General features: G+C 37.2%; 1 protein-coding gene across 2 annotated transcripts; it reads right to left on the reverse strand.

Moving 5' to 3' along the window:
* Positions 1-5,056: 5,056 nt before the first annotated feature.
* LOC145790941 (uncharacterized) lies at positions 5,057-9,605 on the reverse strand. 2 transcript variants are annotated; one of them, XM_082870258.1, is made up of 5 exons: positions 9,399-9,605; positions 7,928-7,998; positions 6,778-6,913; positions 5,516-5,583; positions 5,057-5,279 (listed from the first exon to the last, which is right to left on the reverse strand). In XM_082870258.1, the coding sequence occupies exons 2-5, from the start codon at positions 7,988-7,990 to the stop codon at positions 5,244-5,246; spliced, it is 303 nt and encodes a 100-aa protein (XP_082726384.1). In that variant the 5' UTR covers positions 7,991-7,998; positions 9,399-9,605; the 3' UTR covers positions 5,057-5,243. The 2 variants fall into 2 exon arrangements, 1 of the variants encoding a protein (XP_082726384.1); XR_014330382.1 differs by lacking the exon at positions 5,057-5,279 and having other exon boundaries at positions 5,515-5,583; positions 6,778-6,946.
* Positions 9,606-13,793: the final 4,188 nt, after the last annotated feature.

Here is a 13,793-nt window from a genome sequence, read left to right on the forward strand (position 1 = left end):
GATGTTGGAAAAAATGGTTTTATAGTGATTTTAATGTAAAATTAAAGTAGGTCCCAACCGCTAGTTGAGGTAAGTTCAAGTGAGTCTAGATTCATTGCAATAAGATCTTTACACTACAAAAAAAAAAAAATGACAAAAAATATTGAGAATTGAATAAAAATTGGTCTCATAAAATTGGTCTCATAAATAAAGTATTGAGAAAGGTGTGTAACTACCTATCACACATTAATTATGGAGGAAAATATTGATGGGCATTTAAATCAAGTTTTTGATAAGTGTGTGAGCTATTTGGGGCATCCAAATTTTCCGAATGAAGAAAGTTATAGATAGGCTGGAAGGCTCCTCATCTCTCCTCATTGTTTATAAATAGAGACCACTCTCGTTTGATTTGGTACACAAAATTTCTGTTTTTCTTCCTTACTATACTATAAGTCCGCCTAAATTCTTCTTCCAAGTGTGCAAGAGTGTTGCAATTGTCGAAGTTTGTCGAAACTTTACAGAAAGTTTGTCGAAGTTTGCCGAAACTTTACAAAAGGTGCTTCTGCTTTAGCTGGTTCCGACCGTCGTATCTTGAGAGACAAACATCGACATACCTTCAACACCCACGGTGAGACAGCGAATCTGTTTTAAGGAAACTGTGGTTACATAGGCTTTGATTTACTTCATCGTTTTTATTTATGTTTGTTATGATAATCCATAATATATTTGTTCTATATTTCTGTTAATCAATTTGTAATTTGTAATTTAAATTAGTTCCATTATTTCTTATTTTGTAATATGAATCTGTGGGGACGTATTTTGTGAGGGACAGCACATGGCCAAGGTGACGCCGGAGTGTCAACTGAGGTGCCACATGGCCTGGTTCTGATGCCGAGGTTATCTCGGCTAGGCCGAGGTTATCTGTGAAGATATCGAAATTCGAAATGAGCGGATAAGGGACAAGAGTCCTAGAATAGGGGAGGATCTCAATCTGGATAAAGATAAAGTTCTTACGGAGTTTATCCCTATCTAACTGAGAGTCTAAGATGAACATTGTGCCTGAGTCCATTGAAGTTAGGCCTCTATAGGGATCAGGTCAATGCTGGCTATAAAAGTAGGGCACCCCCGTAGGTCTGAGGTATGTGTGATATACTGTAACCAGTAAGTTCTTTCTTATGAATTAAGCACAATTGGCTATCTTTGAGAGATAATTACTGACTTGATTGTCGGAGTGCCCCAGGGAGACGAACTACCGCCGGATTCTTATATTTCTGTGACAGGTTGTTCGGGCTTAATCTATTTTGCCGGTGCTCTCCTGCTAAGTTTCCCTATTTGGTTGTGTAGTCAAAAATCAACACCCACAATTTGGCACCGTATGTGAGAGCGTAAGGAGAATAGATGGCCAATGACGGACAGAAAGAGAAGATTGGGTACGACATCCCTAGTGGGAGTCGTAAACATGCTGATCCTAAAATGGAGGAGGAGAACCCTAATGAAGGACCATGGGATCAGAATCTAGGAGAGAAAAACGTCAGCTAAGAGGGAGATGCACCGAAGAAAGCAGGCCGAGACAAGTACTATAACGAAAGCAACCTCCAGGTATGGAAAGATAGATGCCTGAGGAGGGACGACAAGATGAAGGGAATAGAAAACAAGTTGGCAGACCTATAATCGGTTGTCAACTTCATGATGCAGAACAACATCATGTAACCACTGTTTCTATTAAAGGACACACCGATTCCAGCAACTAAGAACGATGCCCAGAAAGGGAGGCAGAAAACAGTTCCAGCAATCCTTCAGCATGACAAGGTGAAGGAGTGCTCACACCGGCCTTCGCAGGACGCCGAGAGAGCAGAATCAATGAAAAAAGAGTCTCAAAGGACGCCTCGTACCAAAAGAACGTATGTTAGGGAACATCGGCACGTTCAAGGGAAGGAACTTTGTTTTGACACAGTGAACGAAGAAAAGTCCAAGAGGACTCATAACGATACCAGGAGCAGCGCACTAAAAAGGCTGAAATCCGTTGACAGCCGAACTCCTGGCTGGATTAAGGAGGATTTGAGGGACTACCTCTAGAGGAAGCGGCAGAACGCTGAGCTAACATCCCCGGTCAAGCCGAGAACGCCGTTCTCAGTAGAGTTGGATAAGTTTGAGGTTCCAAAGAGGTTCCATATGCCGAGGTTCCAGATATATGATGGTAAGTCCGATCTGAACTTTCACGTCGGCTTATATTTGAATTCAATGGCATTGTATACCAGGAACGAACCGTTGCTCTGCAAGGTGTTCCCCTCATCCTTTGGGGAAATCTCATTAAATTGGTTTCACAAGTTGCCGAAAGGAACTGTGAAAAATTGGAAAGGCCTGGGTGAGATGTTTGTGGCCAGGTTTGTTACAAGCAAATTGCAGCCGTTGAGGGTAGACTCCCTGATGGCTCTGAAAATTGGCGAGGGTGAAAGCTTCAGGGCTTATGCCAAAAGATATTATGAGGTGTTTAATCGAATACCAAGATGTAACCAGAAGTTGGTGGTCGTGTCTTTTAAAAATGGCCTAGAGGATGACTGCATGCTTCGAAAGTCACTGGTGAAGACTCTGCCAAAGAGTATGAAGGAGGTCATGGCAAGGATCGAGAAATATGCCAGAGCAGAAGTGGATATATCGGGAGTAAAGGCACCGAAGCAGGAAAAGAAAAATGGCTTGCCGAAGCGAGGCCGAGGTAACACTGGATTTAATAGACCAGAAACATGACTAAGGGCTGCACAGGCAGTCACCACTGTGTTCCGGATCCCGATTTATAAAGTTCTAGAAAGGATCACGAACCAGTCGTATTAGAGAGTGCCGAAGAGGATCCTTGGCAAATTTATGGGAAGAAGTCTGGGGAAGCACTATGCCTACCACAATGAAGATGGACACCTGACGTAGGGTTGTAGAGCCCTAAAGTCGCATTTGGAAGATCTGGTCAGACAAGGTCACTCGAGGGACCTAGTAGATAAGGCCAGAACGAGGGAAGAGCAGGTAAGGCTGCCCCAGGCACCGGCAGCACCACCTCCACCAGTACCACAACAGCAAGTAGATGGACCTCGAGTGATCGATGTGATTCACTCGAGGGTCAATGAGAATGAGGTACGTAGAGAGACTCAGAGGGTGAAACACTTACAGTATGTATATCAGGTCCAACAAAAGAGGCCAAGGACAGATGAGTGCCCTGGACCAATGGTGTCCTTTACTGAAGCAAACCTAGACATGGTGCAGCATCCACACAACGATGCTCTGGTAGTAACCCTCAAAATTAGAAAATGCCAGGTAAGGCGCATTCTGATTGACCAAGGCAGCTTTTGTGACATCATGTATGTCAGATGTTACAAGGAGCTCAGCCTTTATCGAGAAAATTTGGAGCAGTCTAACATCCCCATGGTCGGGTTCAATGGAACACCGACATGGCCCCCTAGGAGCAATGAATTTGGAGGTGCAGGCAGGCACCAATAAGGTAGGTACAAAGTTCACAGTAATTGACACCCCCTCCTCTTACAATGTTATCCTAGGGAGGCCATGGTTGCATGCAATGAGGGTTGTTCCTTCAATACTACACCAGTTGTTGCGGTTCCCAACAGATCATGGAATGAGGAGGTCAGAGGGGATCAAGTGCAGGCAAAGAATTGCTCCATGGCAGCAATGAAATTCACCTGTAACATGCGAGAGGCAAAAACAGTAGAAATTGAAGACGAGGACATGGAGGTCCTGGATGATGTCGACAAAGAGCCAGCCGACAAAAGCGAAAAAGTCTTAAAAAAATTTTTGGTCCAACAAGGTAATGAAAAGCGCTATTTCCTTCTCGACTCAGGACTTACCGAAGAGGAGGAAAGGAAGTTAGAGTCATTCTTGTGGGCAAACATAGAGGTGTTTGTCTGAACGCCATATGAGATGCCTGGCATTAACCCCGAGGTCACTTGTCATAGACTAAATGTAGACAAGTCGGCTAAACCTGTCATTTAGCAAGCAAGGAGGCCGACGTTAGTTCATGTGGAGGCAGTAGAGGAGGAAGTGGACAAATTGTTGGAGGCTAGAGCCATTCGGGAGGTAAACTATCCAACTTGGTTGTCAAACATAGTTGTCGTGAAAAAGAAGAATGGGAAGTGGAGGGTCTGCGTGGATTTCACTAGCCTGAATAAGGCTTGTCCCAAAGATAGTTTCCCACTCCCTAAGATCGATCAATTAGTAGATACCACTTCAAGGCATGGAATGATGAGCTCCCTGGACGCTTATAAGGGATACCATCAAATATCAATGTATCTCATCGACGAGGAGAAAACTGCATTTATCACCCTAAAAGGGCTGTATTGCTACAGAGTGATGCCTTTTAGGTTGAAAAATGCAATTCACTACAACAAGTTGGGTCTTGAATGACGAAATTTTTTTGTCTCGAAAGAGCTAATTTCGTCACTATAGATATTTGTGACAAAATATTTTCGTCACCTGTTTCGTCATTGAATGTTTGTCACTAAAAATCACCGCGACGAAAAATAATTTCGTCACCAATGAAATTAGTTCAGTGACGAAATTTTTTGTCAGCAATAAAACTAGATTTCGTCGCCAAAAATTCTCATTTTCGTCACCAAATAATTATTCAGTACTATATTTATAATTTTAGTTGACGAATAAATTTGTCACAAATGTTGATCATTGATGAGGAAATAATTTCGTCATGGTAAGATGTAAAGGTGACAAAATTTTTCGTCTCCAAAAGTTATACATAGGTGACGAAATATATTTTGTCGCAAATATATTTATATACGTGACGAAATACATTTCGTCACCAAACAACAAAATCAATGGAAACTTTCATATATGCGCTGCAATAAATTTTGTCACAAAAAATGTTTATTAACGACGAATAATCACTTTGTCATAATAGCAAATACAAATGACGAAACAAATTCGTCACTAAACTTATTCCATATTTTATATTTTAATTTAAATTATTATTTCACAAATATCCCTGCTTATATCCCAATAGCCTTTTAAATGTACTAAGAAATCCACTAGATACACCACTTTACACAAAAATTCACTAAACAATTTATATTATAAATCAAAATATATCCATCAAACAACTTTAATAATAATCCATTAAGTATAAAAAAAAAAAAACCATCAAAGAAAATCCGAAAATGAACTAACGTAAAGTCCACAAAAAAAAAAAAAAAAAATCAACACTCGATCTTGATTTGCAAGTACAACTAAGTACCAATTCAGGGAAAAAAAAATCATCACTTGATCTTGATTTGAAACGTCATCAAAAACCAATCTGCAAAGAAAATAAACAAGAAAAATATTAACATATTATCAATTACATTGTGTAGACCTCTCTATCCATGTCAATACAAATTGTGTACACAATGAGTCTAGCTTAACAACCAGAAGTTCCTTTGTACATGATAAGTTCCTATTAACCACATCACTAACTTAGAGCAACCGCCACAAATATTATAAGTCGTAATTAATTATATTACATGAATTCAACCAATTATGTAAAACTTTTATCGTTAGACGCCGAAGCATAGGTGACGTAACTTCTTCGTCCACCTGCGAATGCTAAAGTCTGGAAACCTAAAGAGGTGATCATAAAGAGCATTATCAGCATGATTAGGCACATATTTGGCTTGGAAGAACATTAAGAATTCACTAACTGATGCTTGGTTTCAGCAAGAATGAAATTGCTTGTGAAGAAGCATACATGCTTTTCAAACTGTCAAGTGAAGGAACAAAAGAACTTGTTAACATTAACAGACTCACTCATAAAAAGTTGCGATGAAAACATAGAATTTGAATTTGAGAGAGTTGCAGAGAAGTTAGATCAGCAGAGTGTGCACTGTCCTAAATGTAATTCTTCCATTACCAAAGTTGTTCTTCGTAAAAAGACAAGGACTCTTCCTGTTCCTCCTAAGTCATGTAATCTGTTCGGATGCTTCTCCTGCTTCAGCATTTTTATTCCCAAAGGTATAACTTCTGCCCTACCTTCCTACTTGGCTTTGGTTGTGTTTTTGCTTTATTCGTTTTTATTTTTTGTGTTTTCGGAAACAAAGAATGAAACAAAGTGATGGACATTTTGATTTTCAATAAATGAATATGAATATGAATAACTTTTTTCCGAAGACAAAATAGGTTTGCAAATGAATGAAATTCACACAAGATATCATCTGCAATAGATGCAAATCTTTTCTCTATTTTCACCGATGGGAAAATGGTGAATCAGCAGCATGGTAATATGTCATCTGCAACTTCAGTTTTATGATCTCTAACTTGGAAAGTGAAAATTCTCTTTCCTTAACTCCTTTTTTATTGTCTTTTGGTTGGGTCCGCCAAACTAGAATTTTTTTGATCTTTGACTTGGAAAGTGAAAATACATTTTTCTTTCCACTTGTGCTAATTCAAACACAAGAAGCCCTAGGAATTTCATGTAACTAAGAACTACACGAATAGTTCAACTATTACATACTGTTCAAACTTGAAATTTTATCCTTTCACACACTCATTTTCTTCATTTTCTTGACTAATCTGTAGTGCTAGCGTTCATTCCGGGCTACAATGTTGATTAAAGTTAAAAATTTGTTAAGCAGGGAGGTTTTTTGATATATTCCTCATTTTTATGAACAAACAAAATCCTTAGCCAACATCTGCCATAGCTATCATTCCACTTGCTTCACATATGAGACGGCGAATATGGTGATTGGTCAAGAATTTTATCTTATAATAGATTTAAAACAAAGAATTTCATTTTAATAGTAAAATTGAAGATCTTACTGACACTAGATTGAGGGGCTGCCTCCCTCTGTGCCTCTATATCAGCATCAAGTGGCTGTGATTGTTGGATCTCCACATTGTCATGTAAATCCCCATTTGGAACAAAAATTGCCTCGTGCGAAGGTTGAAGAGATAACTGCGCCAATCATTTTTGTGGCATTGGTAAGCCCTAAAAAACATAATACAAAAGCATAAACAATAAATACATAAAAATTGATAAGCAAAAAAATAAAACTGCTTGCATTTTGTTTCCTCAATGGTGCATCATGTGTAGAAGGGATGAGGAGAGCATTGATAATTTATTTTTGCATTATTTGGTGCCTTTGTTTTCACAACATACCATATTTCATATTCAAGCATGGATTGAGTTGCCCCTTTCTCTTGTCCTCAAACGCTGCACAATGACTTCAAGGGATTTGGATCCAATACTAAAGCTCATGCTCTATTGAACTGTGTTATCTATGCATTTTCTGTGATTTGGACAGAACAAACTGCAAGGATATTTGATGATCTAGGAAGGTTGTGGTATAAAGTTTCTTATTTCTCATCTTTTTAGGTGTCAGTGTCCCCTCTTTTCAAGAAGATTCCTTTGTTTTTTATTTGTAGAGATTAGACAGCAGTATGTAAGGTGATTTTGGCTCTCCTTTTACTTTTTCTTTTGTTGGTGAACCCCTGGTCCTCCCTGTTGTACTCTCGCTTTTGTTATGAATAAAGTTCTTTTTGTTGTGCTGATCAAACAAACGGGCTTACAGACCAGCCTAGGACTGGTTCATCCATTATCTCACAACCAATATTCCCTTGTGTAGCTTTTCACCCATTTGATGTTTTTCAGTCAACCATTAATTGGCATGAAAGGGATAGCATAGCAATACAATCATATGTTAACAACTTGAAGAATCAACTGGTATGACAAAATAAACATGAAATTTCATTATTAAAACAAAAAATATGCATTTTGAGCAAAGCAATAGGGTATAACCTAGCTACTGAAGATACATATTAACCAAAGAAACTAGTATAGCTCTCTCTGGAATTCAAACTGCCATATAAACTTGTCCATTAAACATAAAAGATCAGAGATAAAATCATGTCCTGTAATTCTATCATCATACGTTAAGATCCTGAATACTAATTGTAATGTACTACTTACTTGTGAACGAATAAGCTCCCTATAACTAGCAAGCTCACGCAATGCAGCAATGAACTTGGACATGACTGGACCTGGGGCAAAGAAAGCAAAGTAAATTGTTTGTCTTTCGAGTGGTTGAAAGCTTTGCACAACTTACAGACATAAGAAGCTTCACTCAATTTACAGAGAATTTGGAAGCGAGTTCGTTGGGCAAAAGAAACAGGCACTCGGCAACTCAAGTTGGAAATTCTTAATGGTTCATTGATTCAGAAATACCCAGAGCAGATTTTTAAGACAAATAAGAGAAGAATGAGGAGACAACAATAAACCCCAAACATTAAATCGGGGAGAGAAATAATAAAGTCTAAACTACGACAACAGAGCTAAAACCCAATTAGGAACATGACAGAAAAGACGTTGAAGTGGCTTCACAACTAAAATAGTTGAATTTGTTTGAACCTTATGCATGTCTAAGGTTTCCTCTGTCTTTTCTATTCTTAGCAACGAGGATTACCAAGGGAATAATGTGAATGTGAACAGCTCATGCTTGAGCTTTGGTATGTTCGTATGGTATGGCGAGCATTGCTAGAATTAAGGATAGGCAGTTGTGATAGATTAATTCGACCGTCACACCTGAGGTCATATAGATAGCTAAATGTTACAGAAGGTGAAATATTTCAGACTAAAATTTTCTTATCTGTATTATGACACTGCAGAATGCTCTCTGGTGCATTTTGCAGGTTTTTTGCAAATTAGCCAAAAGTTAGTTACCATCCTAAGAGCACCTAATATAATTATTTCCTCCAAATCTCAAGGGAGGTCATTGTTATTTACCCTATAAGAAATTACATTAATCAATAATGTATCTAACCTTTTTTTTTTTTTTGGCAGACAACTTGTCCTCTAGACAATTTCAAACTCCAATCACACATCCTACAAAAGTCTGTCCTACTGAGTCTTGGGAAAGGTCAAATACTATCCTATAATAAGATGAGATAACAGCAAGAAGATTGTTCACATTTGAACAAAGCTGCAGAGCCATGGTGAGTGAAAAGTTTGACATAGTTCGAATGCAAAGGTTCAAGACAATTTTTGCATAACATTTAGAGAAACAAATGTTGAAAAGTTGTGAATTATACCTTTGTTAACTTTCTAAACTTAAATTTTAAAATGTAATCTCCACAGAAATAAGCATTGTCACAGTAATTATTCAGACACAAGCTAAGCAATATCAAATTTAACCCCAGAATTGATTCATACAAATACAGGGGCTCCTTAAGATACGAACATTAATAAACAAGTAAGCATATTTCTTTAGATCATTCAATAAGTACACCATCAGCCTGAATTTCTTGCCTAATTTCTGAAAATTAGTTTCGAAAATTAGGGAAAACATTAATTCTGAAAATTAGGAAAAATAGAGATAGAAAAATAGAGAAATTGAGTGAGAGAGAGACGGAGAGAGGGAGAGAGAGAGAGAGAGGACCCACACCTGATGAAAGAGAACACACAGTAATAAAGGAGATACAACGTCTGTGGCGACACTGAAGGAGGAGAACATGGACGTCGGCAGCGGCGCTGGAGAAGAACACACTGAAGGGGTGCTGGAGAAGAACACGCAGCACTTGTGTTTTGTTTTGAGATGGAAAGAGAGAGAGAGAGAGAGAGAGAGAGATTGAGAGGAAAATCGATTCGTCAATGAACAAAACACGCAGAACTTGTGTTTTGTTTTGATTGATAGGAAAACTGATCCAAAAAAAAAAAAGAAAAAAAGAAAGATAATAGACTATTTTTTTTCATTACTGCAATATGTCAAAATTTTTCTTTTAAAATTAGTGATAAAATAATTTTCTCACTAAAAGTCCTGAAAATATTAAAAATTATTAATGACGAAAATATATTTCTCACCAAATGGTCTTAAAATATTTAAAATCTAGTTTTTCAAAAAAAAAAAAAAAAAATTATTGGTGACGCAAATATATTCCTCATTAATAATTTTTTAATTGGTGAAAAAAAAATTCTCACCAAAAGTTTCAAAATTTTGGTGCCATCAAACAAATTAGTGGGAAAAATTGCAATGACAAAACTTAATTTTTTTCTCACCTAAAAACAAGTATTTATTGACGGAAATAAATTTCATTACCTATTATTTTTATTTTTTTTATTATATGTGACAAAATTTATAATTCCTCATAGATTATTCTTATTTAGTAACAAAATTTGTTTTCTTCACTAATTTTTGTCACCATACCAAAACAAAGAATAAGAGAAAGAGAAAGAGATACCAGAAAAAGAGCAAAGAGAAATCACATACCAAATCGGTGAGCGAAGAAGATGCGGCGGTTACCGGCAAGGCTACTAGTGGCAGCGGCGATCGGTAAGGCTAATAGAGACGATGATGATGGCGATCGGCGTGGTGGAGAAGCAAGAGGTAAGACAAACCAATACCCTATTTTGAGAGAGAGAAAGAGAGAAATGATAAACAGAAAAAGGAGTAAAGAAATTAATAACCTTTTTTTTTAATTGCTGCTCAATATATCAAAAATTTCCCACCAAAATTGGTGACAATATTATTTCCTCACCAAAAGATCTCAAAAATATTAAAACATTTTGGTGACGAAAATATATTCCTCACAAACAATTATACAATTAGTGACAAATATTTTTCTCACCAAAAGTCCCAAAATTTTGGCACCACCCCAAAAAAAATTAGCGGAAAATTTTTTGGTGACGAAACTTAATTTTCCTTACTTAAAATGAAGTATTTATTGACGAAAATGAATTTTGTCACCTATCATTTTTATTTTTTTATTATATGTGACAAAATTTATAAATTCCTCACAAATTATTTTTATTTAGTGACAAAATTTATTTTCTTCACTAGTTTTCGTCACCATAGATTACTTTTGTTGTAGTGATTGCAACCTACTAGAGATTGGTGACCGTGATTGTAGACGTCCCCGAACGTTCCGGGAGGGAATTCCTCGTTTTGTTCATTGGGCTCACTACAGTTCAGGATTCAATGTCACAGTCCTGTATCTAATCTCGCAGAGTGCAATGCAAGACCGATGAATCATCAAAGAGTCCAGATTCGGCAAATCGTTTTGAAAACAGATTTTTAGAAAGAAGTGCCAAACATGGACTACTTTGTCAGATACAGAGTCGCCACCTAAATATTTATTTTGGGAGATTTAGGAAACCCTGACTCGTGCCTAAGGCCACGTGTTCGTCATCGCCAAAGTTGCCTCGGCTCGGGAACTTGGGTACGATTGGGGAAGGTCAGCTATAAGCACCCCCGCTCGCCCGATCAAAGATCGGTCTCTACTAAGCATGATATCTTATTTTTGAAAACACATGTGCTCTTATTTCGGTTATTTAACCTAGAATTACTGTAATGACCCCAAAATGCGTATAGAAAGTCATCCTTATTTAATTAGGGGTTAATGTGTTTTAATTCAACTATATCTATCGGAATTAAAGAATTATCTGCTGAGTTATGGCGACCTTTATTGTATCGGCTTGAAATTTTTTTTACCCTCCGCTCGAGCATGGGCTCATTTTTGACATTCTTAATAGTGTATTTGGAATGTTCTTACCTTATTTTAGGGTATTGTTTGAGGTGGTGGTATGATGGTAAAGTAAGATTGGACCAACGAATTTAATTCGAATAGTTAACCTATGATCAGCCGTCACTCATTTGTCCTTTTCTTTTTCCACACTTTGAATTTAAATGTGAGGTTAGAACCATTGGAAAGCTTATTTCCGGGGCTTCAATTTGGACACGAGAACGACCTAGAACGGAGTCCCGATGAGAGAGTTATACCCGTTTGAAGTTTTCACATCTGTGCTGGAAGCAGAGCCGCACGTGCGGGGAATAGCGCCGCACGTGCGGTCTGTGCGGGACAACAGCTCTAAAAACGGGATTTTTGGACCATTTCTTGCAATTTCTTTTCCTTTCTTCTTCTCCCCTCTTCCATGTCCGAAACCCTAGCTTCCAAAACCTTGATTTCCTCCACTTTTATCAACAAATCCTCCATGGATCTTGTATCAAGGATGGAGAACAAGAAAGGGTTAACATTTCCAACCGATTGAATTTCGAAATTGAGGTGGAATCTCATCCAAGCTCGCTCCTTTGTTTGTTCTTCGAGGTAGGGGTTCTAGATCTCCTCAATACTTACATCTATGGATAGATTTATGGTAACTTCATTATATTAATGCAAAAATCTTCATTTTTATCATCTAGGGCATATTATGAGATTTGGGGATTTAGAGTTTGAGATGTTGGAAGTTAAATTGGTGGGTTAAAATGATGAATTGTGAATCCTAGGTGTAGAATCATTGGGAAAATTGGAATTAAAAGTGGTGATTTAAGAAGTGTGAATTTTTGTTAAAAATCCTCATTTTTCTTGAAACCCTAGGTTGATTAATGATGATACCCAATAATTTGGCCCAAATTGAAACTAGAATAGTGAAATTGAGGTATTGAATTATATGTGTTCAAGTTTAATTAGAATTTGGAAATGTTTGAAAATTATGTTTAAAATTTGCGAATGAACTTTGTTATGAATATTGGAATTCATGCTAGCATGTGAAGGGAAAATTGGGGAAATAATCTATTAATGGTATGAATGATATGAACTTGGTTTTGGAATGTTGAAATGGGATTCAAAGGTTTATTTCGAATTATGTTAAGTTACAAATGGTGTTGATGAACTAAATGTTGACTTTTGTTGAAGTTATGTTGTGTTGAATAATGCTGACTTGAATGGTGATGTACTATGATAAATGATGTTTGAATTACGTGAATTGTGTAGGGTCAGCTACAGGGGCGGACCAAGCACCTGAACGCAGTGAGTAGTAGTACTTTGATGTACCTTTAACCGTTAATAATTATTATTATTGATGTTATGATCTTCGTCATAAGAATTATGTTGATATGTATGCTATGTATGCTATGTGAGAAACATTGTGAACTCATGGAAACATCAAAGAAGTTGTGAAGTTATGTATGCTATGTGAGACACATTGTGAAATTATGGGAACATCAAAAGATTTGTGAAATTATGAATATTTGTGAAATATGAAGTTATGTGGCCAAGGGCCATTTGTGAATTATGAATCTATGTGGCCAAAGGCCATTTGTGAAATATGAAGTTATGTGACCAAGGGCCATTTGTGAAGATCAAGCCTATGTGGCCAAGGGCCGACTTGTGACTTATGAAGCTATGAGGCCAAGGGCCAAACTTGTGAACTTGTGAATCCAAAGGGCCGAAGGCCGATGTGATAAGTTGTGAATCTATGAAACCCAAAGGCTATTGTGAATATGAGAACCTCTCAGGCCAAGGGCCAAACTGTGAAATTGTGAAACCGATAAAGTCATCTGTAATCTAATGAAAATGTGCTTACTTTTCATTACTAATTATCAGGAATGTCCTGTTAACTTTACGTTAATTATGTCAACTCATGGGAATAATGTAACGGTTACCATTAGGACTCTGTTAATTACAAGGCAAGGCAACTATGTTAACATATAAGAATGATTAAACAAAGGTATATGCTATTGATTAATAGAGCACGTAAAGTAAGTCATTTACCCAAAAGAATTTATGTTCATTCTTGAATGATGGATTCTGAGTAAATATAAGAGTAGCTATGTGCATCCATATGAATTGAAGTTATTTTGCTATGATGCTTATAAATTGGAAGTTATTCAGAATCTACGTTATAAGTGTAAAGTTTAGAATCATTGTGTGACCCTCATAAGAATGTGAATTAGTCTCTCATTGTTAAGCGTACGATAATGACATGATACAACAAGAAATACTCTAGTTATGATATGTTCCGTTCGAATTAATAAATGATGTTCAAGTATGTTTCAGGCATGTTT

The sequence above is a fragment of the Camellia sinensis genome, chromosome 5, assembly GCF_055761805.1.
Source record: "Camellia sinensis isolate YWXY chromosome 5, ASM5576180v1, whole genome shotgun sequence".
NCBI lineage: Eukaryota > Viridiplantae > Streptophyta > Magnoliopsida > Ericales > Theaceae > Camellia > Camellia sinensis.

Bases quoted from the DNA above. Each gene is read 5' to 3' on its own strand.
- LOC145790941 (XM_082870258.1), bottom strand. From the start codon at position 7,990: ATGTCCAAGTTCATTGCTGCATTGCGTGAGCTTGCTAGTTATAGGGAG. The intron at 6,914-7,927 runs GTAAGTAGTACA...TGATTGGCGCAG, and splicing joins GGGAGCTTATTCGTTCACAA to TTATCTCTTCAACCTTCGCA. The intron at 5,280-5,515 runs AAAAGTTTTACA...TTCTTTGCAGAT, and splicing joins ATGCTTCGGCGTCTAACGAT to TGGTTTTTGATGACGTTTCA.